This window comes from Oculina patagonica, chromosome 5 (assembly GCF_052425735.1).
Source record: "Oculina patagonica isolate OP01 chromosome 5, crgOcupat, whole genome shotgun sequence".
NCBI classification, from domain to species: domain Eukaryota; kingdom Metazoa; phylum Cnidaria; class Anthozoa; order Scleractinia; family Oculinidae; genus Oculina; species Oculina patagonica.
Window position 1 is genome coordinate 22037851 of NC_135762.1, and position 22358 is coordinate 22060208.

The 22358-nt window shown below is 37.5% G+C and overlaps 2 protein-coding genes and 1 long non-coding RNA gene across 3 annotated transcripts in view; 1 reads left to right on the forward strand and 2 right to left on the reverse strand.

Moving 5' to 3' along the window:
- The window catches only part of LOC144653300 (phospholipid-transporting ATPase IA-like), a 49913-nt gene extending 38525 nt beyond the window's left edge, over positions 1–11388 (reverse strand). The window contains 2 exon segments of the mRNA XM_078513273.1: positions 3816–3930; positions 11236–11388. Of these exon segments, the coding sequence (XP_078369399.1) occupies positions 3816–3930; positions 11236–11326 (206 nt within the window). The 5' untranslated portion in view covers positions 11327–11388.
- On the forward strand, positions 8153–9528 carry LOC144654648 (uncharacterized). The gene is made up of 2 exons (XR_013570958.1): positions 8153–8826; positions 9249–9528. It is a non-coding gene; the product is annotated as an uncharacterized LOC144654648 (long non-coding RNA).
- Positions 11389–11945: 557 nt separating the features above from the next.
- On the reverse strand, positions 11946–22252 carry LOC144653326 (histone deacetylase complex subunit SAP30L-like). The gene is given in 5 exon segments (XM_078513300.1): positions 11946–13876; positions 21508–21606; positions 21767–21868; positions 21993–22192; positions 22195–22252. Coding segments are annotated over 5 exon segments (561 nt in total). The 5' UTR covers positions 22238–22252; the 3' UTR covers positions 11946–13759.
- Between the last annotated feature and the right edge of the window lie 106 nt (positions 22253–22358).

The following is a 22358-nucleotide window of genomic DNA, read 5'->3' on the forward strand; positions in this document are numbered from 1 at the left end:
CAATAGTGCATTCTGCACTAAAAAATCACTGACATGACAACATACATCCGGGAAAAAGGTTGCCGTAATTGAAACGTCACACAAGCGCACGATTAGTTGACATTCTAAGAGCACAATTTTTTAGTAAAGAAAGTTTTCAATCATTTAAACCCATTGTTTTTTATGTCAACTTTCGCTAACTTGGTTTTATAAAAGACTATTGAAGCAGCAAACGTGATATTTGTGCTTTTCGTGCAAAGGTTTGTAACATGATACCTTTGTTTTTCTCTTAGACTGCTATGACGAGTTTAAGTCTAATTAAATTAACGCCACGGATTCTACAAGAAACATACCGCATTGTCCCCTTCAGCATTTAGAAAAAGACCTAAAAAATTACAAACTATGAATTGCAAAGCATTAAATGTCGAAATTGCGACTTTCCCCCCGAAATTGTTGCTAAAAATTGCGGCTTTTCCCCCCGAAATTGTCGCTAAAGCATTTCGTGCACTAGGTCTTGCTCTCGCCTCGGTCTGGTGAACACGTCACACGCTCACTAAAGCATGAAGCCGAGAAGCACGTAGTGTGAAGATTTCTTTCAAGAAATGTCGGAACCGTCCCGAAAGCATGTTCAAACACTAAAGAGGCGGAGGTTTTACAAAATAAAACTGAGGTTAGTTCAATCGATGGAGAACAAATCAAAGGAAAGGAAGTGACGTATGTAATATGATACTGTTGTTTTTCTCGCAGATCGCTGTGATGCCTTTTAAGTCTAATTAAATTAACGCCACGGATTCTACAGGAATTCTACCGCATTGAAAAGCACACCACGTTAGGCTTTAATACAAAATTTCTACTCACGTCCCTGTTATTTTAATTTTCGATAGCTTGAATTTCAGTTTGATATTGAAACAGCAATTAAACGAGATACTTTTGTGTTTGTCAAAAACATGTAACATTTAATATACTTTTGTTTCTGTCGACAACGGATGTAACATGATGATATGGTAACATGATTTATTTTCTTCAAACAAGGCGTCATTGATTATAACAGATATTATCAATTAATTATGAGATGTTAGATCACCTTTTCTAAGAAAACAGCGTTGCCATATCAAGAATTATTTCACATGAACTGCTTTGACGCCTTAGTGTCTAATTCAATTAATTTGTGGTTTTAACTTGGCGCCACAGAGTCTACACGAATCCTTCTGCAGAAGAAACACGCAATGTTCGTGACGTACACTGATCTGCGCATGCGTTTAGCACAAAGTATTTTGTTCCAGAAAGAATAGTACCACAAGGAGAGCATAGTGCTTTCTGAAACAAATATATACCTTGAGTTCTTCAATTGTAAGTATCGTAAATATACTCCCCGTTTTACCAAGGGCACCCGGTCTGGTGATCCCCACCCCTACCCCCTTCACAGAGATAATTAATTAATTGATATTAATTAATTAATTGGCGATTAAAAGTTTACACATTAGCGCGTTAGGGGTTTAGCAGACGACAGCCCACCAAACCATCACAAAAGTGCATTCTGCACTAAAAATGAGCAAACATGCGTGACAATTGCAGACAATCGGCGGTTGACCCCACAATGTCTATTACATTGATATAAGATCTTTTCATTTTACGTGACTAAGATTGTCCGATTAGCTCAGTCGTGTAGGTTTCAGGATGGAGGGTGAGAGGTTGTGAGATCAAAACCCAGAAGTGTCTGTTCCTTTTTCCCTTTTTTTCTGTTTTTACCCCGCAGCACTAAAATGGTTTGTTTATTCTATCGCTCCTGTATACATTGGAGAATAAAAGCATTTACATGTAAGCCGTGAAGTAATAACGCTGTAAATAAATATATCAGAACATATAGATTGATTCAGGTAAGCATACGAAAGAGATCGATCGGTGCATCGCTTTTGCGGCTCTTAATGTGGAAGATAAACTTGTTTATCATATTTGAAAATTCTGGCGTTATTTTTGCAATAGAAAATTATGTTATGCGAGGAATCTTCTATGTATAGTATGAATGCGCGAGTGTCAGTTTCATGCATGCGTTGCTTGTAACGCATGCAAATATCGCATGTTGCATCGCTTTTGCGGCTCTTAATGTCCACTTTTTCGGCAGTCAAGTACCTTCCACACATAATTTTCAGCTGCATTTTGTTTCTTTGCTTTTTTCTTCCTTGTTAAACCTTAAAAAATAGCCTTGTTACGGCCGCCTTGCTACACTCTTACTTCTCTTATCAAAATGTTTACAGCTGATGGACCAACCAACCAACCGACCAACCATGTGAGTGAAGTCGGGCTACCCACTATACTCCTTCATTGAAAATTCAGTCGTAAAAATGCTGGATTACCGTATATACTATAAACACATAAACGGAAAATACTTCAGTCTTACCCAGAATTTTAGAACTTTATAGAAAAAACATCATTTCTGCCAACTTTGATATTTTTGATCTTTGTCTGCCATTCGCTGACAGGTATTTCTTTATTCATCACAGTTTTTACATCAAATTTTGCGCTGTGTTCGTGAAAATGCGTTAGAAGCTTAGTAACCAGGCACTAGTATCCAAGCCCATCGCCAAAAGACACATGGAACGCCTGGAGGTTTAAAATTGTGCACGAACGAAAAGCGTGGTTTTCATCGCTGTTTTGAGAGTAAAACTTTTTCAAAATGATCTGTCTCTTTGTAATTTTTGTTTGTGAGGATAGTAAAGAGCTGCTTTGTCGCTTATATGGAGCAATTTGTTAGTTTTATGTGCAAAAAAGCCCATAAGATGCGGAGGATGCAGTGTGAGCGATTTATGTGGACCCACGCGGCCGCACCACCGCATCCTGTCAGATGCCCTGTAATATTGCATGCAATGGTCTTGTAGATAAGCCGCACCCACGATTTTGAGCCAAAAATTTCGGCAAAATAGTGCGGCTTATACACAAGTTTTTACGGTACTTTTGATGCACATGCGTAAATGCTGATCTTCTCATGTCAAAAATTTTTCATTGTGTGACTTTTACCGCATTTTCAAAATATTCGGTAGGTAGGAAAAAAATTAAGAAAACAAATAGTCAAGAAGTAGTTTTTTTCTTAATCTGACCTACAAAAGTATTTTAAACTGAAATATTTTAAAGATCAGTCATGATAACACATAATATTGCAGTTTGAAAAGATTTTTCCGACCTGTTTTGAAAATAAGACAATATAACTATTTCGATTTGGCTGAACTGAATGCATCATATAGTTGCCATGGTAACAGGTTTTCTGTTCAAACATGATGCAATGAATCAATGGTGTTTCTTTTATTTCTGTGGCAAATTTTCCACTGGTGCGATAAACCAAACTGAATTTAGAAATGAATTTGTGAAACTTGTCGGGGGAGATGAAAACTATTTCGAGCCACCCTAAGTCACCCTTCAGGGTTATATTTTTATAACCCTGAATGATGGCTTACTGGTAATTAGTAAGTTGATAATAATTGGTTGTTCTTGTTATAAGGTTTTTACCTTTTACAGTCAAAACACCTCAAGCATTCCTGTCAAGGGTGGATTAATGATCATTCCATCAATGCAAATTTGATTTAATTCTTTGCTTCAATATTCCATTCTTGAATTGAACATTTCAATGTTTAAACGGCGACTCGATTCAAAACTCGAATGTTGATTTCATTAATGAAACAGACACAGGAGAATTTGAAAAAGTTCCCCAATTTGCATAACGTGAAAAAGTTCCCCAATTTGCAGGAACCCTTGAGGTGTTTTGACTGTAAGCCAAGTGAAGAGATACGGTACTTCAAGAAAGTAAAATTATGTTTACAATATGATAAACACAGATGACTCACCTAATCTTGTTGTTGCAGAACTGCTGAGTCTGCGGTTTATTGATAATGATGATTCTGTCTGCCTCTGAGCCGTCAGTACTATCAGTAACTTCACTTTTAAGGGATCCATAGTTTTCTTAAAAAAAAAACAAAGCAGTCAATCCATGATCATCAAAAAATTATATGGATTGATACAGATTGAAAATTCTTAACGATAACTCTTAAGATATTTCTAAGTGATCAATAGATTTACCAAGAAAAATCATTTTCAAGCTAAGAGGTTAATACCACAAATTAAAGAACACAGTCAAGTAAAATAAAAATAATGACTCCTGTTCGGCTTAGCATAAACAATAATTTTAATTACCGTAATTATCATTACACCACAGGCAACAGACTTTAATGATAAACACTTCTAATTTCAATGCATCTTAATTTTGCGGACAAAAACTGTGAGTCCTACTTTCAGCACTGAGAAATAGGCTTTGTTGATGGGTTCCTTTTACCTTAATTTCAAAAACGAGTCCTGATTCAAAACATTTTTTATATTTAAAATGAGTTGTATAATTTTTTGCATGGTCAATGGGTCACTTTCATACCAATTAAACACATTATTTTTCATTTGAAAGGCTTCACCAAGGACTCATTTCCAGAAAGAGAAACAACTTGGAAATGGCCTTTTCATAGTATGTTATCACTAAAAATGCTTATTGTAAACCATTCTTTTTAAACAATAATAAAATATTACATAGCTTTTGGGGACCCTAGACTAATAGCCAAAACATGTACTTGCAATTGATTTAAATATTTAGCAAGTCAAATTAAATCAACACAAAATAACACACTTTCAGAATATTTAAAATAAAATATAAATGGTACAAAATTGTAAATTCAACCTAAACCTTCACTATCTGAAGAAAACATACAATTTACAGAGTTCTTTAGACAAAAATATAATCATAATTGGGTTTGATTTATCATACATGTATGCTTTAAAAAAAAAAAGAATTTACGATTTGATGATCTGATCAGCCAGTGTGTGAAATAGACAGATATGCAGAAGAAGGAAGCATTACCAAGTACATCACAAACTTTGCATAAGTAATTTATATTGTTTTTAAAGTAATACCATCCAATCAGAGCCCTGGAAGAAACAAAGGAAACTGACATAAATGTCAATGTTTAAGAAGATAATGTAATTTGAATATCGCTGATCAGAAGAACCCTAAGGTCAGATACATGTGTATAAGTTCACAAAAAAATTGATCAATAATTGGTTTAAAACCTGAATTTAAAATGCACTGAAAAGGATGGATGATTGAATTACCAGTTTCTACATTTTGCATCTTAATCATCAAATTGACAACAGGTTTTTCTGTTATCTCTTAGTGTGACACTTATGTTAATTTTTCTGTTTCTTGTATTCACAAATTAAATAAAAATTAGGTGAAAACAAACACAATTTTGTACACTGTAAATGTCGTGGGTAGATTTTGTTTATGGTTTAAAATTTCACTTTTTCAATTCATTTTCCTTTGTTTCTGAGTTAACATATTACAAGGAAAGAATGGTTTGAAAAAGTTCAAATTAAAGCAAATTTAACCACAACATACACACAAACCTTAGGTACCTAAACAACACTTTTTGTTTGGTTTTTTTAATTTTATTTGATTGACGAAAACTATATACTTAGGACCATTGTGTTAAAATTTAGGTTACTGAAAATGCAAGACAAAGTTTTGCAAATTAAACACAAAAAGTACGGTTTGAATCCCAGCTGGCAGGAAGCTGGCCAGTTGGCTATTCACATTGTTTTAGCATTTATATTGTTTAACATGGGAAATAGATAATTTCAAATACAATACCCAGACAATTGTGCAGCTACATGTATGCTGCTAGGAATTATTAACAAACATTACTCCCATATATAATATGCCAATTCTCCAAGGAAACCCTCCCCCCTCCCATTAACTGTGAGTCTCCCAGATACAAGACCGAATCTCCCAGTCTTCCTTCCCTGACCCCCTCCCCACAGACAGGTTGCCAAATCTCAGGATTACTGTTGAAAATACACTATTTTATATATTAAGAATGTTTAATTTTTGGCTGAAGATTTGAGCCTTTAATATTCTTATATTTGTTCTTAGTTTTTCAATTTTAAAAACAAAGTGGTACTGCAGTAAATTCATTCCTAACTGAGTGATAGAAATCAATGTTGGTTTTAGGTCAGGATTTGAATTAAGATATATTCATTTTGTACATACGGGGTATATTATTCTTCACTTGCAATAAAAAGGAAAATTAAAATTCGTTCTTTAAAACCAAATTTCAGCCTTGCGCACCTTACGATGTTTTCAAATTTTGGCCTTTTTTCAGCCTTGACATTCTTATTAAAGAGGTTCTTACATAAAAAAAGAGCGTAATTAAAGCAAGTAGTTTCCCACTAATTTTAGCTGCGTTCGGTCCTTTAAGCAACACTGATGGTCTCCCAGGTTTGAATTTATTTCATTTGGCATTTTTGCTCCTACAGTGTACGTCAAAATAAAATCACACATTTATCCTTGTGGTCTTTGACCTGGATAACAATAACAGAAAATGCTTATTAATTAAAACAGATAGTTTACTGTATATAGCTGGTAGCTTGGCAACGGTGGTTTTGTAATGCTATTTAAGCACATTATATCAAGACCTTACTTACAGCATGTACATACGGATAACCAATTAAAAACGAAGCTTATCCCAACTTCAGCAGGCCGAAGTGACTAGGAGTATTAATATCTTTTCCCTCTGGATGGAATGCTAGTCCATTGCAGGGTTATCCCCCAGCATTAAATTCACTAGTACCCATTTATACACCTGGGTGTAGAGAGGTACTGTGATGATAAAGTGTCTTGCCCAAGAACACAACGCAATGCCCCAGCCAGGGCTTAAACTCGGACTGTTCGATCCTGAGTCCAATGCACTAACCATTAGGCCTCCCACAGATACCGTAAAATTCTGGTTATAAGCCCTCTCGCTTATAAGCTCCCCCGGTTTTAGGCCCATCTATCTGGCAACAAAAAAAATACATCCGATTATAAGCCCTCTCGGATATAAGCCCCCCTCTGCCAGATGACAGTATACTGAACAGGGCTAAATGTTGCTTCATTATGCGTTTTTGACTTAAAAACGTATTTCGATCAACACTCCCGTGGCTCGTTTCGAAACGCTTTTTTCATTCCGCTTATAATCCCTCCCGGATATAAGCCCCTCCGTTTATAAGCTCACCCAAAACCCCTTACGAAGTTGGATAAGCCCAGGGCTTATAACCGGAATTTTACGGTAGATGTATTATTCCACTGATTTTCTGTATGGCCCTTGGCCTAGCAAGGGCACAGTATTTGCCTGTATAAACCTCACGGCACACATGAAGGAAATTCCTTTAATTAACAGTGACATCTAAACTTTCATTATTCACCAAAGATGGCCTAGAGGATTTATGCCAGCATCCAATACCTTTATATACCAATAACTATCTTACTGACCAAAATGCCAAAGCAAACTTTGACTATCATTTCAACAAATGCATTGTTAAACAAAAAGATGCAGTTCAGCTACTGAAGCTGATCTTTGCAGATAGTTTATTTCATTCATTGGTGTTGATGTCCCTTGCATCAGGAGCGCGGTCAAAAGCACGGTAAGCCTGGCAAAACCCGGCCTGGCCGGGCTTTCCGGCCTTTATGCCACGCTTGCCAGGAAAGTGTGGCCTGGAAAAGCGTGGCAACCATGGCCAAGGCCAGGCTTTCATGGCCTCCCTGGCCATTAAAGGCCGGCTTTCCTGGCTATGAAAGTTTTATGCCCCTTTATGCCGGACCTGCCAGGAAAGCGCGGCCCTTGAAAAGTGTGGTTAGCTCGGCCAAAGCTGGGCTTTCATGCCCCCCTTGGTCACAAAATCCTCAGCTTTCCTAGTTTTAAAAGTTCCATGACCATTTTTTTATAATGGCTTTTCTAATGGGAAACCAATGGTCAGACGCCCCACAGACAAAGTCAAAATAGGGGTCAATTAAAATATTAAAAGTCAAGGACTAAGTGTCACATCAAAACTGTAGTTTTAGCAAAGGAATTATATTCAGGATATATTTTCCAGTTTAATATTTACTAGAAAAGGTTATCTCTATTTAATATTCTCTGTGACTGAATGGACTGTTATGCTGCATGAAATGCTCATTTAAAATGGGAAATAAATTTTTTGCTTTCTGGGAGTTCCAAGAAATTCTTGGGATTTCTATAGGAGCTTAAATATTTTCAAATTAAATACTCAACTCATGTATTCAAATGAATACCAATTTTAAGCCTAATGGATTTCTGTCATTGAATTTTTGGAAATTCTATTAACTCAAACACTTAAAATAAAAAATGAGCATTATTTCACAGCAAAAACATTGCTTACCGAGATTGAGATAACAAATTTTAGACTGCGGAGTCCATTTTGCATTCTCACCAGTATCGCCTGCATCGCAAATGAAGTAAGGAATTCCACCCTTCGAATTCTCGAAAACCTTGGCGGATAAACTGACCACTCGATGTGTGTTCCATTCTCACCATTTATTACTTTGTAAACCTTGAATACTTCACAAGAATGACATTACAACAAACAGAAAGCTTCGCTTGATTCCTGTGACTGCACCGCCATTACCATTGAGACCGCAGTTCAACCCTCCAGCGGACTTTTGTTGAGAAACCAATCACGTTACGCAAATCATCCCATGTGACTTCCCACGTGACTATTGTCACGCTGAATCGTTACTTTTGGCGCCCGTTCTGTTTTGAATTTATCTCTTGCTGTTGTCGATCGTTCGTGAGAAGATGTTTTGTATTCTAAATTGTTAAAGGAGCCAGTATATGTTATTTCGCTTACAGTATGTATAGAAAACAGGTTTTGCTTTGTAAATGGCGAATAGTGTGCTAAAACTTGTGATTTTTGGACCTGATCAAAGGCCTTGTTTATGGTGGAATGTCATGGCAGTCGAGCAGTCGTTTACAAAGTGCTTTGGTGAGTAAGGGTTCAACTTAGCTTGTATTTCTCCAATAAAACCGACTGGACTTTAATGGAACCTAAGGCTTGGCATTTACAGGAGCATAACACTTTATTTGAGCGAACTGCATTTTAGCCGTTGGATCATGTATGTTTATTGAAATTCTTTCCGCCGTGTGTGTGACGTCCGTTACACGAATTCTTGCATGCTTATAATTTCGCTCAGGAATTGAAATAATCCCCAAACCGTTTAGGTTGCAAATTATAAGACTGTTGAAGATTGTGGATTTTTCACAGTGAATTTCCCAGGGAAATGTTATCCAACATTTCTTGTTGGCACTGATCTAATTGCAAGCTCAGTAAACTGTTCATGAAGTTCATGTGCACAGTTAGTAAAATACCGAGAGGTTAATCGGGAATGCATTTAATTTTTTCGACAGGCTTAAAAGAAGAACGAGGAAATCTTCAATTCTTAACTGGACAATCTAGAGAGAACTGAACTTTATCATTCATCTCATGCATCAGAAGACAGCTAGCAGCTAAGTCTGTTTCTTCCTAATGTCTGAGTCAGAAACCATTAGCCACAAGTTTTGAAGTGTTGAATTTATATGCCAATTCAAGGAATATATGTTAAGACATTGTTATGAATGCGCAAAGGAATTTAATGAAAGTGTAAACATCCGAAAAGTGTTGACTGAATAAAAATAAATATATGTTACATTTATTGAGTCAGAGAGTGTTTGCAAAAAGTTAATTTTCTGAGTTTAAAGCATGCTTATATTGCTTGGCCCAGGTACTTGGCCAGTCTGGCTAAAGCCTGGCTTCCCGGCCATATCCTGACCACGGTTTCCCTGGTCTGGCCAGGCCGGGCTTGCCCTGTGGCCGCGGCTTCCCCGGATTTTTTATCCCTTGGCTAGCCCGGCCAAAGCCCGGCTTCTGGCCGCGCTCACCCCGGCTTTTAGGCCGGGCTTTGACCCCGGCTTTCCCCGGTCTGGCCGGGTTTCTGATGCAAGGGGTATCATGAATCCAAATTCTCAAAATAACTTTATTATTTTGTACGCCTGCAAACAACATTTAAGGCATTATACTAAGCTACAAATCCTAAAATAAAAAATTTAAAGATAAAGCCAAGCAGTTCTTTGGAAAGTGTTACATCAAAAAGTTCCTGCAACTTTGTGTTGTTGTATATCTTGTAAGTCAATGTTACCTCTATGGCATAAATTTAACATGTAGACTTTCAAAAAAATATATAAGGCAGAAGAAAACTGGATTTTTTTCGCGTATGAATCCGGGTTATTGTGTAAAACTTGCAAATAATCGACGCTTCTTTGGATTTAGTTTACATGCACCTGTCTCGAGTTCATAAAGAAAAGATAACTTTATTTTCATCCAAAATTAATTCATCTTCGTCTGAATCAAACATTCAGGATCAAAAGTCCATGAAACACTAGATATTTTTATCGCTCGGTGGTTTTGAGGGTTGAAAATCAATGCAAATGATTGTGCCTTAGAATATTAGATTTTCTACAAACACGAAACCCAACAATTTGAAACTGAAAAGTATTAGGTTATTTTCCAGGCGAGTAAAATTTCAGTAGGTTAAATAAAGATGATTATAAAAAACCTTTCTAAGTAAGGGAATATCTGTTTAAAATTCCTTGGAAATAATACGATAAACAAAATTAAAATGGGTTTGACAGGGGAGTTTCTAGCCGTTCTCCCTAACGATTTTAGCGAACTGTACACCTACCACTATTTCCATCGTTTTTCGAGCCAGAAGCCGTCAATTTGAATCCTTCCGCCATATTTCGACGACTAGATCGCTAATGTTTATGGCCAGCATAAAGATTTGCGATAGAGAGGAGGATATCCTCAAATAAAACACGAAAACATTTGTTCTCACTCCAGAATCCACCTAAAATTTATAAATTCGGAGCTTGACAGAGTCGCGCTTGCGCAGTGGCTTCCATTTTCAGCTGTTTGTGTTTTGCGTCCTTCCGGTCTCGGAAGATCTCCTCTGCATTTTATGTTCCACCAGGTGTTTTTGATAAATAAGGCTTCAAGCGCAAGGGGGGATCATAGTCTTACCACCACATAATCATAATAAAAGCATCAGAAAACCATAAGGTGCGAAAGCAGACATCGAAACAAAAACGTAACCAAACCGCCGTCGAATAAATTGATGTTGTATTGATTTCAATTCAAGGTTGTTTGTTTAAAAATAATATCGATTGGAATGCATTTTAATTTGTTAAATAGACTTTTAGATCGTGTCAACGTTTTCCACGCCTGCTTATAAACACTAAGCAAATATCGACCACTTTAAAAGGGGTTTCTGATAAATGCCATCTTGTCTGTTTATGATATTTGAGCATCATTGATTCCATAGCCTTGAACGCGCAAATCAGCATATAGTTGAACATTTACCTGCAGTGCTGGTTTCTGAGCTGTCCAGAACATCGATCAGCTCTGATGAACTTCTCTTCTCTACAGGTTTGTACGATGTTTTAGCAGACATGTTTGTCTAGAAGACCCGAATGGTTTACATGTTGCTGCAAGTGGGCAACATGCCGTGATAGGCCCAGACCTCTCTCATAAAGTACCGGAAGCGCTACTTCCTCTGCCTCTGTATTTGTCTGGGGTTGACAGATTAGCCTAATTTATATTCTATCTTTCTTTATGACACTGATTTTTTTCCTTCATTAATCACTGAGATTTACAGACTTCAGCGGTAAGTTTTATTCCAATTTTCTTGAACTTTCAGATCCCATAAAATCCCCCCACCCACCCACCCCAGCCCCTCACATCCCCTTTTGGACCTTCTGAAACAATTTTGTTGATTTTGCGCTTGTATCTCCTAGGAGGAAGGGGTTAATACGTTTGTATCAAGGACTAATGTAAAGGATTTTGAAAGCATGCAATTAGAGTTGTTAGAATTTTGGAGGCATACATTTCCCTGGTATTTCTAAGAAGAAATGTTTGGCAGGGGGAGGGGGGCAGTGGTTAGGACCTGGGCATTTACCCTGCATTTCAGACAAACTATATCAGGGTTTAGTTTGTATGCAACACAGGCTACTGGGCATTTGGCTTGTACCAGCTGCAATAAACTCTGGATGCTTATCTTTGGGTTACAAGGATACAGAGAAACATAATTATTTTATTATTCCATTTTCAGTCATCTTAGCAGACCTCTTGGGAAACAGAAGATCACTACAACTGAGTCAAAAGGTCGCAGCTGTATTAACTTTAGACACAGAGCAAACTCATACAACGTTTTAATTACAAATCAACATTTACCATGGGCAGTTTTATAGCAACACTCGTTACAAAGTGGTTTTGAATATTTCTTGTTATGATGGTACTGATCTATTACCTGGAAACTGATGATAATGGCAATCTTTCAGTTTAATACCAATTATAAAATTCATTAAACTGTACACATCAATGAGAGCCATTCTGATCAATTAAACAAAATTACATCTTAATGTTATAAGTATTTGCCTTCATATTTCACTAAAACAAATATTATAGAAAATGACTACAGTAGAATCCCAATTTCTCCAACCACTGATTTCTCAAACCTCATAATTACTTGAAGCAAACTTGACATTTCCATTCCCTTGGTTGAACACTGCATTTTAAGCCCAGATTTAATGCTCTTTATAAATTCTGACGCTGACTTATTTGAGCATAAAACAACGCTCATAATGTACTTTTTTCAAGACGTTTCGACCGAGAACCTTTGAAGAAGACTGAAGGTTCTTGGTTGAAACGTCTTGAAAAAAGTACATTATGAGCGTTGTTTTATGCTCAAATAAGTCAGCGTCAGAATTTATAAAGAGCATTAATGTCAACTCCTGACTGCAATTTTGGTATTTTTCATTTAAGCCCAGATTTCTTTAACCAATGTTTGTTTCCCTTTGAAAATCAGAAATCAGAATTCCACTGTACTAAGTTTGAACACACTTGTAATATATCTGTCAGTAAACCGTTTAAAAACTGCCAAAGTGAACCACAATTGCACACCTACATAAAGTGGTATCTTGCTTTCTCTAACCTCCAAAGGTGGTGATTGGTTTAAGAAACTGAAGTAAAAAGAAAATCATAGGTCGAGGACAAATCCAAAGTAAACAACTTTTAGTCCGAATTATTGGGAGGTTCAAGAAATTCCACTATAGCAGTGTTCTCCTTAGGTATTTAAAACCAGGCCGGCTGCCGAGCTTGATTCAGAGGAAAATCATTGCCGCCTGGTTTAAAATTGAAGATTAAATACAACGTAACCTTAATTTGAAATCTGGAACTGGGAATTCCTATTAAGCAATAAGAAATCACTTAATGAAGTCGATGTAACTGGATGGTTTTTATTTTTACTGCGTTTTCTCACCATTAATATGATTATAAAAGTGATTTACCCTCGCATTAATACAGTGTATGTACACTGTATGTTCAAACCTGTGATGCATTCATTTTGTTGGACGGCAGCTATCTTTATCAGATTGTCACACAACAGCACTTCAAGGTGTCATACAAAGGATACTAAACGAAATTCCTGGTTGGTGGAAAGAATGGTGAACTCAGTTGACTTGGGTTGCTCAGAACAGAAACAAAAAGCTTCTCAAAGCCTGACGCAAAGTAAATAAGTTCATTTCTTACTCTGGAAAAGAGACAGAAAAGTGGTAGTAACGTAGGGGAACAAGTTCCACAGATCAGGTTTTGACATTTGAAAATCACAGTCAGAATACCCCCTGGCCTTCCCAAATTGCTAGGGAGAACACTGTATAGCAACAGTCTGAAATGACCAACTCAGTCTCCACCTAAATACATATCTACAAGACCACATTATAATGTATTTACAGACTAAAATATCAAATGACTAATCCACACCACTGCATTCCCTCAGTGGAGCTATACTGAGAATAGATGGCATTGGAGATAGCTGATCATCCTCAGCTCAGTTACTGTCTGGTTTCTGGTCCAGCTTGCTCCTGTGGGTTTTGATCATGTAGATGAAGTAAGTGACTGTTTCCTTTTCGGGACATGGTATCTGTTTGAAGTGTCTCTGGATACTCTAAAATGTAAATAAAAGAGTAGATAAGTCACGTTTTCTCAATGTGTTACATATTTATGTGGAGGCAGCGTGCAGTGGTGAGGACACTGGAGTTGTAATCAAGAAGTCCCAGATTCAAATCCTCCTCCCTGCCACTGGATAGATTTGTGTTTGCTGTTCCACCCTTATGTGGCCAACTGGTCAGTCTTCCACGGGTCTGTTTATTTTTATTTACTAGGAGTAACCAACGGTTAGGAAGTGCGGGCTAGAATCCTCTTCAGTCTAGGTATTTCGAATACATCTTTGCTGATTGTTGAAATTGTTTTGGTTTACTGTAGTCACACTTGGTTAATAGCATACATGAATTTTTTTCCCGGTTTTATTTGGTCAAGCAAACTTTTCTTCATGTTTTATTACAAAGCTATTTTCCCCCGCCGGTACCAAATTTCGAAGGAATGTACGTGAGACAATGCTTCGCAAGAGCGATCACGAAAATGAACTGGCGATAAAAGGTCATAAATGTCATATAAAATATATTTTATGCCGAACACAAATTTGATCAAAAGTTATCAAATTTAATTTTTTGATAAAGTATTAAAAAGGCATTTTAAAGATTTTTGTGACACTTAAACTTTGGTTAACAATCTTCTACGTTTGAAAACTGGATGAAACTGGAGGGTTTACAGATCATTTAGAAAAATATTTATACACAGCAAGGTCACGTTTTGAACAGCGATCAAATAACTCCGCGGCCACAGCTCTTTCAAGTGTTTTTAACTGGCGCAAATTAAACCCCTCTGCACTTAATTCGCTAACCATCGTAATAAAACACATATAAAAAATAAAAGGTACAAAACTTTTATGTTTATAGCGAGTGAGGATTTTGTGACACGTCCAACTGCAACGCAGGCTAGCGGTAAACAAATGACGTGAGTTCGCGTGCGTACAAAATTAGTTTCCCAATGGGCACAGGCTGAAAGGGCTGTGAACCATTCAGTTTCATCCAGTTTACAGGTGCAGAAGACATGAAGTTTCACCAGGTCAAATCTGTATAAAAAGTAAAATTTGAACACATTTTGTGTCGGCATAAAATTTACCGCCAGTCCATTCACGTGTTCGCTCATGCGAAACGTTGTCTGACGCACATTCCTTCGAACTTTGGAGCCGGCGGGGGAAAAAGGCTTTGTGACTCGTATCTAAATCCACTGAGTAGCTAAAAGGCTAAATCCACTGCGAAACTGCACTGCGAATCCACTACGAGTACCGTATTTAAATCCACCACATGCATTTTGGAATCCAGTGATATTACTGTTGCACATATCGACTGCAGTCTCGCGCCGAAGTTGCATGAAGTCGCCGCGAGTGTTCACGTGAAAAGAACATGGTTGATGTTATCTTCTTCGGTTTCACTGTCGGTTCGCGTCGGATAACGTGAATTAAGTTCGTCCAAACAGTGTCAAATGTACATTAACACTCCAATGATGCGAACTTTGACTTTGAAAACAGAATACACTGGCCAACGCCATGGCCATTTCTTGTTCGAGTGGAAATAGACTCTGATTGGTTTACGAGGATTTATCGATCGATTTTGGCAGAACAATTTTGCTCCAAAATCGAGATATCGCGTCCAAATTAGGTTGCGTGCCCTCCTTGGGCCCACAAAAACCAGCCATGGTATATTGCAATTCGTGAGTTCTGATTGGTTGACAGGCAATGGTATATGAGCTCATATACCAGTGACCACAAATATGGCTGGTATGTGCGTCAACAAGAACAGTCGTGGAGCTTAAATATTGCAATTCTTTGAATGTTTTTAATGAAACAATTATTCCACTCACGCTTGTTGGATATGAGATAGTGATATCCAACTCGGTGCTTCACGCCTCGTTGGCTATCTACCATCTCATATCCAACGGGCACTCATGGAACAATTATTGTTAAATAACATTTGTTGTTTTTTTTTTTTATTCAAGGACCACAGTGTAAAATACAGTTGAATCCCGATAACTTGAACCCTCAATAACTCGAACCTCCTGATAACTTGAACCTTTTCCGATTCCCCCCCAGGTTGTTTTCTTTCTAATTTTACCTTTGATAACTCAAACACACGATGTCTTAAACCTTTTTCAATTTCCCTTGAAGGTTCAAGTTATTGGGATTCAACTGTACTGAATGAATGATGGCCAAATGATGGTTTTAAGTTGAGGCATGGATGGACAAAAATACAGTAAACAAATGAATATTGTCCAACCCAGCCTTAACTTGAAAATACCTTTCCCTGAAACTTTATTATGTTTTTTAAAATTATTTTGATTTTTGCTCTAGGCTAAAATATCTTTGATGTTATCATACTATAGACCATTCATTTAGAATGTGTGTAGAATATTTGAGAATAAACACAAAAGTTCATTCTTATTTGCCTGGAAAAAACAGTATGTCCAAGATAGAATCCTACTGAAAATGATGCTATTTATGATAAGCCTCATAAGGTGTCCTTGCTGATAAAAATTCACCAAAACACACATAATTCTGCCAAATACAGTGTAGAACCCTGGTAACTCGAACTCCGAAGGGAAACGAAAAACAGTTCAAGTTAGCGGCGTTTTGAGTTATTGGGGTCGATTTAATATTTAATTTGCCAAGTTAATAATTGATACTGTAAACACCCGCGTATAAGCCGCACCCGCAGATAAGCCGCACCCTGAGTTTAACAACTCAAATGTTGGGAAAAAAGTTTTTTGAAGTAAATCAAAGAAAATCCAAAGTCGAGTCAAAAATCCAAAGTTGAGTCTTTACGTTCTTCATCGAACGTAAACTCAGTAAACATTGAAACAGAAAATACTTCAGTCTTACCCACAATTTCAGCTCTTTAATACTTAACAATGAAAACCAACTTTGACATATTATGGGTGATCTTTTTTCTGGCATTTGTTGACAGGTATTTCTTCATTCAACGCAGTTTTTCCATAGATTTTTGTGTGACAACAACAAGAATCTATGTTTGCCGAACGTTCGTAGCTTAGTAACCAGGCAATCGATCGGGCGCGAAATATGGGACTAGGGCGAGAACGTAAAGCAAAACAAGATGGCGTTCGCGTTTTGTGGCTATCATATCGACAAATTAAAGAGATTTGGGAGCCATCTATTGGAGATAAACTCGTTGCATGAAGAGAGTTTTGTAATCAGTTGGACAAATTTTCCATCAAAGTGCAAAATGAGAAAGAAACAATAGGCCATCTTACTCGTTAATACTCGTGGTATTTTCTCGCTCGTAAAGTATCAATATTACTGTTTAAGTTATAGGCCATTGTCGACACTGCAAACAGTATAGGAGCTGTCAAACTTGCAAAAGTAATGACCGGTACTCCCTTGTAGTTTATGTCATATTAATTTACATAAATTTACATAAATTAGTGTCAGTTCACGAAAATTTACGGCACCTTTTCCGAATGTTCCCGCAGATAAGCCGCACCCCCGATTTCGAGCGAAAATTTTGGGAAAAAAGGTGCGGCTTATCTGCGGGTTTTTACGGTAGTTTATCAAATTTCAGCACTTCAGTACACAGTACAGTGCACATTAAACTTATCTTGTTGGAAACTCTAACACGGCCATACATTCTTATGACGAGAGTGAAAAATGGCTGTCAAATATGTGATCTATTTTTTGCTCTAATTAAAATCAAATTGCTTTAGTGTTTGTTTAGGTGTTTAAATCCGATTACACGACAAGAACAGCTATTGGGATATTTCAATGGGCAGGGGGGGCTGGCAGCGAGGTCTGGGACGAGTTTCGATGATCGCCCCAGTCGCCCCAGTTAAGAAATATGGCCGAGTGGGACTAAGTACCGGTTGAATTGAAAACAAAGATGGCGGAAGTTTATGGCGGACGGTCGTTTGCGAAGGTTCATAAACGTTTCTCGAACTGTTTCCACGTTCGAACATCCAGGGGTTCGTTTAAGCACTTTTTATCTAAATTTCGATTTTAAGAAGTATCACAGGTGAAATTTACGCCGCAAACCGGCGAACGGGACCACCACTGCGTTTTTTATACATCCCAGTGAAGACAACGCTGAGACAACGAAATCTCACAGCAGAATATTTTTAGTATTAAATTGTTTCATACACTGGATAAGCTGAACGATCTTTTTTTCTGGACTAGACGCCATGACGGTAAGAGTAGCCATTTTCGGACAGTTTTTTTTTCTGTAAGACTTAGATCAAACCGTAGTTGACGTAGTTGTTATTGAGAAAGTGCAGAAGGTTTGATATGACTCGTTTTGTTTTATTCCCAATTAAGCCTCAGAGCCTAGTTAGAATTTGAATATAAGAAAATAATATCTAGAGTAACATGGAACTGAAATACAGTTTATCGAAATAAAATATATCAAAATTTAATTGGCCTACCAGTATTTTTTATTTTATGTTTTGCACCAGTTACAATAACATTTTTTCATCAGTGTTCAATTAGTGTTGTAAGATTAGGTGGTAATGTTTGCAACAGTTTTCTTTATTTAAACTTTTGAACTGAGCATGTCGAGTCTTCGTGATAATGGCGCTCACTGACAAAAAGCTGGTGGGGTAACCTTACATTTAGACTTTGCCTATCACACCGGTGGGGAGAATTGAAACTTGCAGGAGGCTGGTTGGTTGTAGAATGCTCCAGTGATGGTCAGTCACCTAAAACTTAGTGACCACGGTTTGCTGTATTTCCTTGAGGTAAAAAAAAGAAACTTGAGTTCTGAGGGGACTTAAAATGTTTTTAGCAATGCATTATCTTGAAATGCTTTTACAAATAAAATAATTATACCATGGTGGAGTTTGCAAAGGATCTGCTCCTCAAATGTACATGTGTGTACCCTGGTAGAGAAATAATTGAGACACTGCATGGGATCTGACACTTTTAAAAATCCTATTGAGACTTACTTAACCTGTTGATTCTTAACTGCCCTACCTGTCCAAAGAAAAAATCAATTTCTACTCGCATTCAGTTGAATAATCTTCCTGCTGACCAGGAAAAAGTTTCAGATGTAAATGTAAAAAAAATGTAAAATTAAAGTTGTTTACAGTGGTCATGCCCTTAACTTCAAGGGAAACAAAAATTTTAAATGAACATAACAGTTACAAATTCCAACTAGCAGGAGGCAGACCAGTTCTCTATCTACAAAGCATGACCAAGGATTTGATCTCAGGACAACCGAGAACAAATTCAGCTTGTTGCTGGGTAGAGGATTTTGACCTGGGATCTTAGAATTACAACACCAGTACCCAAAACCACTCGGCTACACTGTCTCCTGGAAGTAGTGATAGATGATAGATGAGAATTTTTAGGGTGGGGGAAAACAGTATTGCAATAATCATATTGTAGAATATTTTTATTACCGGCAAGGGGTGCATCCCCATGAGTAGCTCATTTGAAGATGTGAAATAAACCCTGGGAGACAAAATTACCCGGTAAGTTTGGTAGGTCAATGTACTTGTTTGCAACAGACATTCCATTGTTGATGGGCAAATTTATCATTTTTCCAGTGCTGAAGTGTTTCCAGTACATAAGACAAGCATTTACTTTACCACCTTTAAATGCTGTAATTAAATTGTGATCCCTCTAACCCTGTTCAACCAAAGTATTTACCCAAAACATAATTAACGGTTCCTGTATGTGTCAGCAAGGCACTTCAGATTGCACAGTTTAGGTAATTGAAGCCATACTCTCTGCAATTATTATTATTTTTTACATTTAAATTTAAGTGAAGAAATTTATTCTTTTTGGATTTCTTTGCCTTGTTGACTTCAGCTTGATCTTGTACCGGCAAAGGAAAAAAAAAAAAGAAAATCGAAATATAATATCTTAAAGCTGATTTCCAGTCCGTACTGCGCAGACTCGGGGTTTGTTTACGTTTTTGTTTTGAATTCGTTGAAACGTTACACTTCGGTGACAGCATACATGAAGTTTTTTAGTCCGCCATTACAGTTCGCTTCGTTCAAGAACTTCCGATGAGCTGAAACGTCGGTTTGAAATAGCGTCAAGGTTCTTCTACTTGTTATTATTTGTTCTGCAAGGATATCTGGCGTTAATAATGAAGAAACAGGTAAGTTTGTCACGTAATTTTTAGTTTTGCTTTGTTTGTGAGGCTCACATAAACATTGCAGCCGAGATTGCGCAGTACGGACTGTAATTCATCTTTAATCTCTTTAAGATTACCTTAGAAAATGTTTATTCTCCTGTGGGCCCATTCGCATGGACATGATGGAAAATGCTTTGAAATTCGATTTTCAACCGAAAGCAACTCGGCACTTTATATGCAATATTCGGTTCTAGAAGTAAATCAGAAGATGAATTTCTAAAAAAACTTCTATGTTTTATACGCAAACTACATGTGTAAGCTTGTATAAAGACACAGAACTTGAGACAGGTACGTATATAAAATGTAAACTTTAATAAAGCTTAGCAGGTCAACTCTACTTGACAGGGGCAGTCGTGAAACACTTCGACGCCAATAAAGGACACTGTTACTGAATTTTCTGTTAAGTGAAGGAGAATCGCGGTCGAAATAATTATTTTTGCTGTGCAGGCGTGAAGATGAGATAACACTCGACTGGGAAAATCTCAGCCCATGCAGTATACATGTACACAGAAACTTGTCCTGAAAATCACTCGCTCCTTGCACATTTAAATTTTTAACTGCTCTACTAACCTAAAACAGAGCTGATCCTTCATTACATTAGTCTTGATTGTCTCAGAACTGCCACAAAAAATTATAACGGGAAGTAAACGGCAATAACCAACAGCGAATTCGTTTTGTACAGTCAACTCGACACGCGACGCCATGTTGTTTCCTTTTTTGCCGAGGCATTGTGCGCATGCTCCGTACGGTTCTCGAATGATTGACAGATTTCTTAACTGGGGCGATCATCGAAATCGGAAAAGCGGTAAGATCAAAGATAGCTGCCAGCCCCCCTGTCAATGGGCATCCGTGGCAAGCTGCAAGAGCCAGAATTCGAGTTATTGGGGTAAATTTGACCCAAATTTTGATCAAGGAAAACAAAATTTAGTTCGAGTTAGCCGGTTTTTTCTAGTTATCCGAGTTCAAGTTAACCAAGTAAAAATGACTGAAAAGTGGGGTCAAATCCAAGGGAAATGGAAGTTTGTTCGAGTTAGCGGGGTTGTTCGAGTTATCTGAGTTCGAGTTACCGGGATTCTACTGTATAAAGTAATATGAAAATGGCCAATAAACCAGAGTCATATATGAAGTACTTGTTAAACAATACCTGCATACAATTATGGACATAATAAAGTATGGGAAGATCAGAGGATAACAACAGCACCCCCACCCCCTCCTCCGCTTCTACCCCTACCACTACCCCCTGAGGCCCAAGCGCCACAAAGATAAAAATTTTTAGTTGTAGCTCCATATCGACACTGCTGTATGCCCATAACTAGATCGATTATTTGCACTTTGAGAAAGTTTGAAATGCGGTTCAGTGATTTAAACTTGACTACATAAAAGGGCAGTTTTAGTGATATGAAACGATGGAAAGCTTTTGGCTTGCAAAGCTGTTGTTTAAAAGCGCGCTGAAACGACATGTGTTCCTGAAAGAGTTGTAAGCTTATTTAACATTAAAAACACCAAAAATCATTTAGTCCCATTCCCATACCTCAACAAGCTGCGATTTATTCAATCCTGGCCGGGTTTGCAGTTTGTAATGTCGTTTATACCTCCGCAAAGTGTTCACCTGTAGCTGACAGAAGTCGACCTGCGTGAAAATCAAGAGAACACGTCAAGAAGTGTTCCACAAGCATAATACACGTAGCTTTAATACGAGTCTTGACATGTACACATAAAGCAAACAGTCGTATAAAGCAGTGATTTATTTCTAGTGCTTCATAAGAACGATGCAAATTTGTCCGTCTTACCTCGGCAGCTTCGCTTTCATCGTCCGAATCTTTGCGTTTTCTTTTACTACGAACGCTTTGAATCATGTTTTTGTGGTGCTCGCAGATATAGATGTGTCTTGCCTAAAAAGAAACCATTTGAGACACATTTACTAAGATTTAAAGCTTTTAAAAGCTTTTAAACGTACAGTATGGTGAGCAAAATAGGATTTATGAAAGGATTCAATCGAAAGAAATTTTCGCTTACGTTCACGTCGAGTGACAACTTCAGTTTTCTCTGAGAAACTGTCTTTTGAATTCGCTTCGAATAGCTTGCGTTGCCAGCAGGGCGCTTACAGCGGTCGTTGTCTTCTACGAGGCAGCAAATTTGCCCAACGGTAGAGCTCTGTTCTTCCTGTTCACTGCGATATCCGTTCATGTCTGCTCGTCTTCTTATCACATTCGCTGGCCGCCGATCTTGAAAATCGCTCCTTTCCCGTTTGTTGTACACATGCGAGTGACGTCATGTCACATGGTTGAACAATGAAGAGAAAAATACCAGTCACAACTTTGCCCGCACTTTTTGAGCGACTCGTCACGCAATATCACAACAGAAGTTTACAAAATTGTTTTT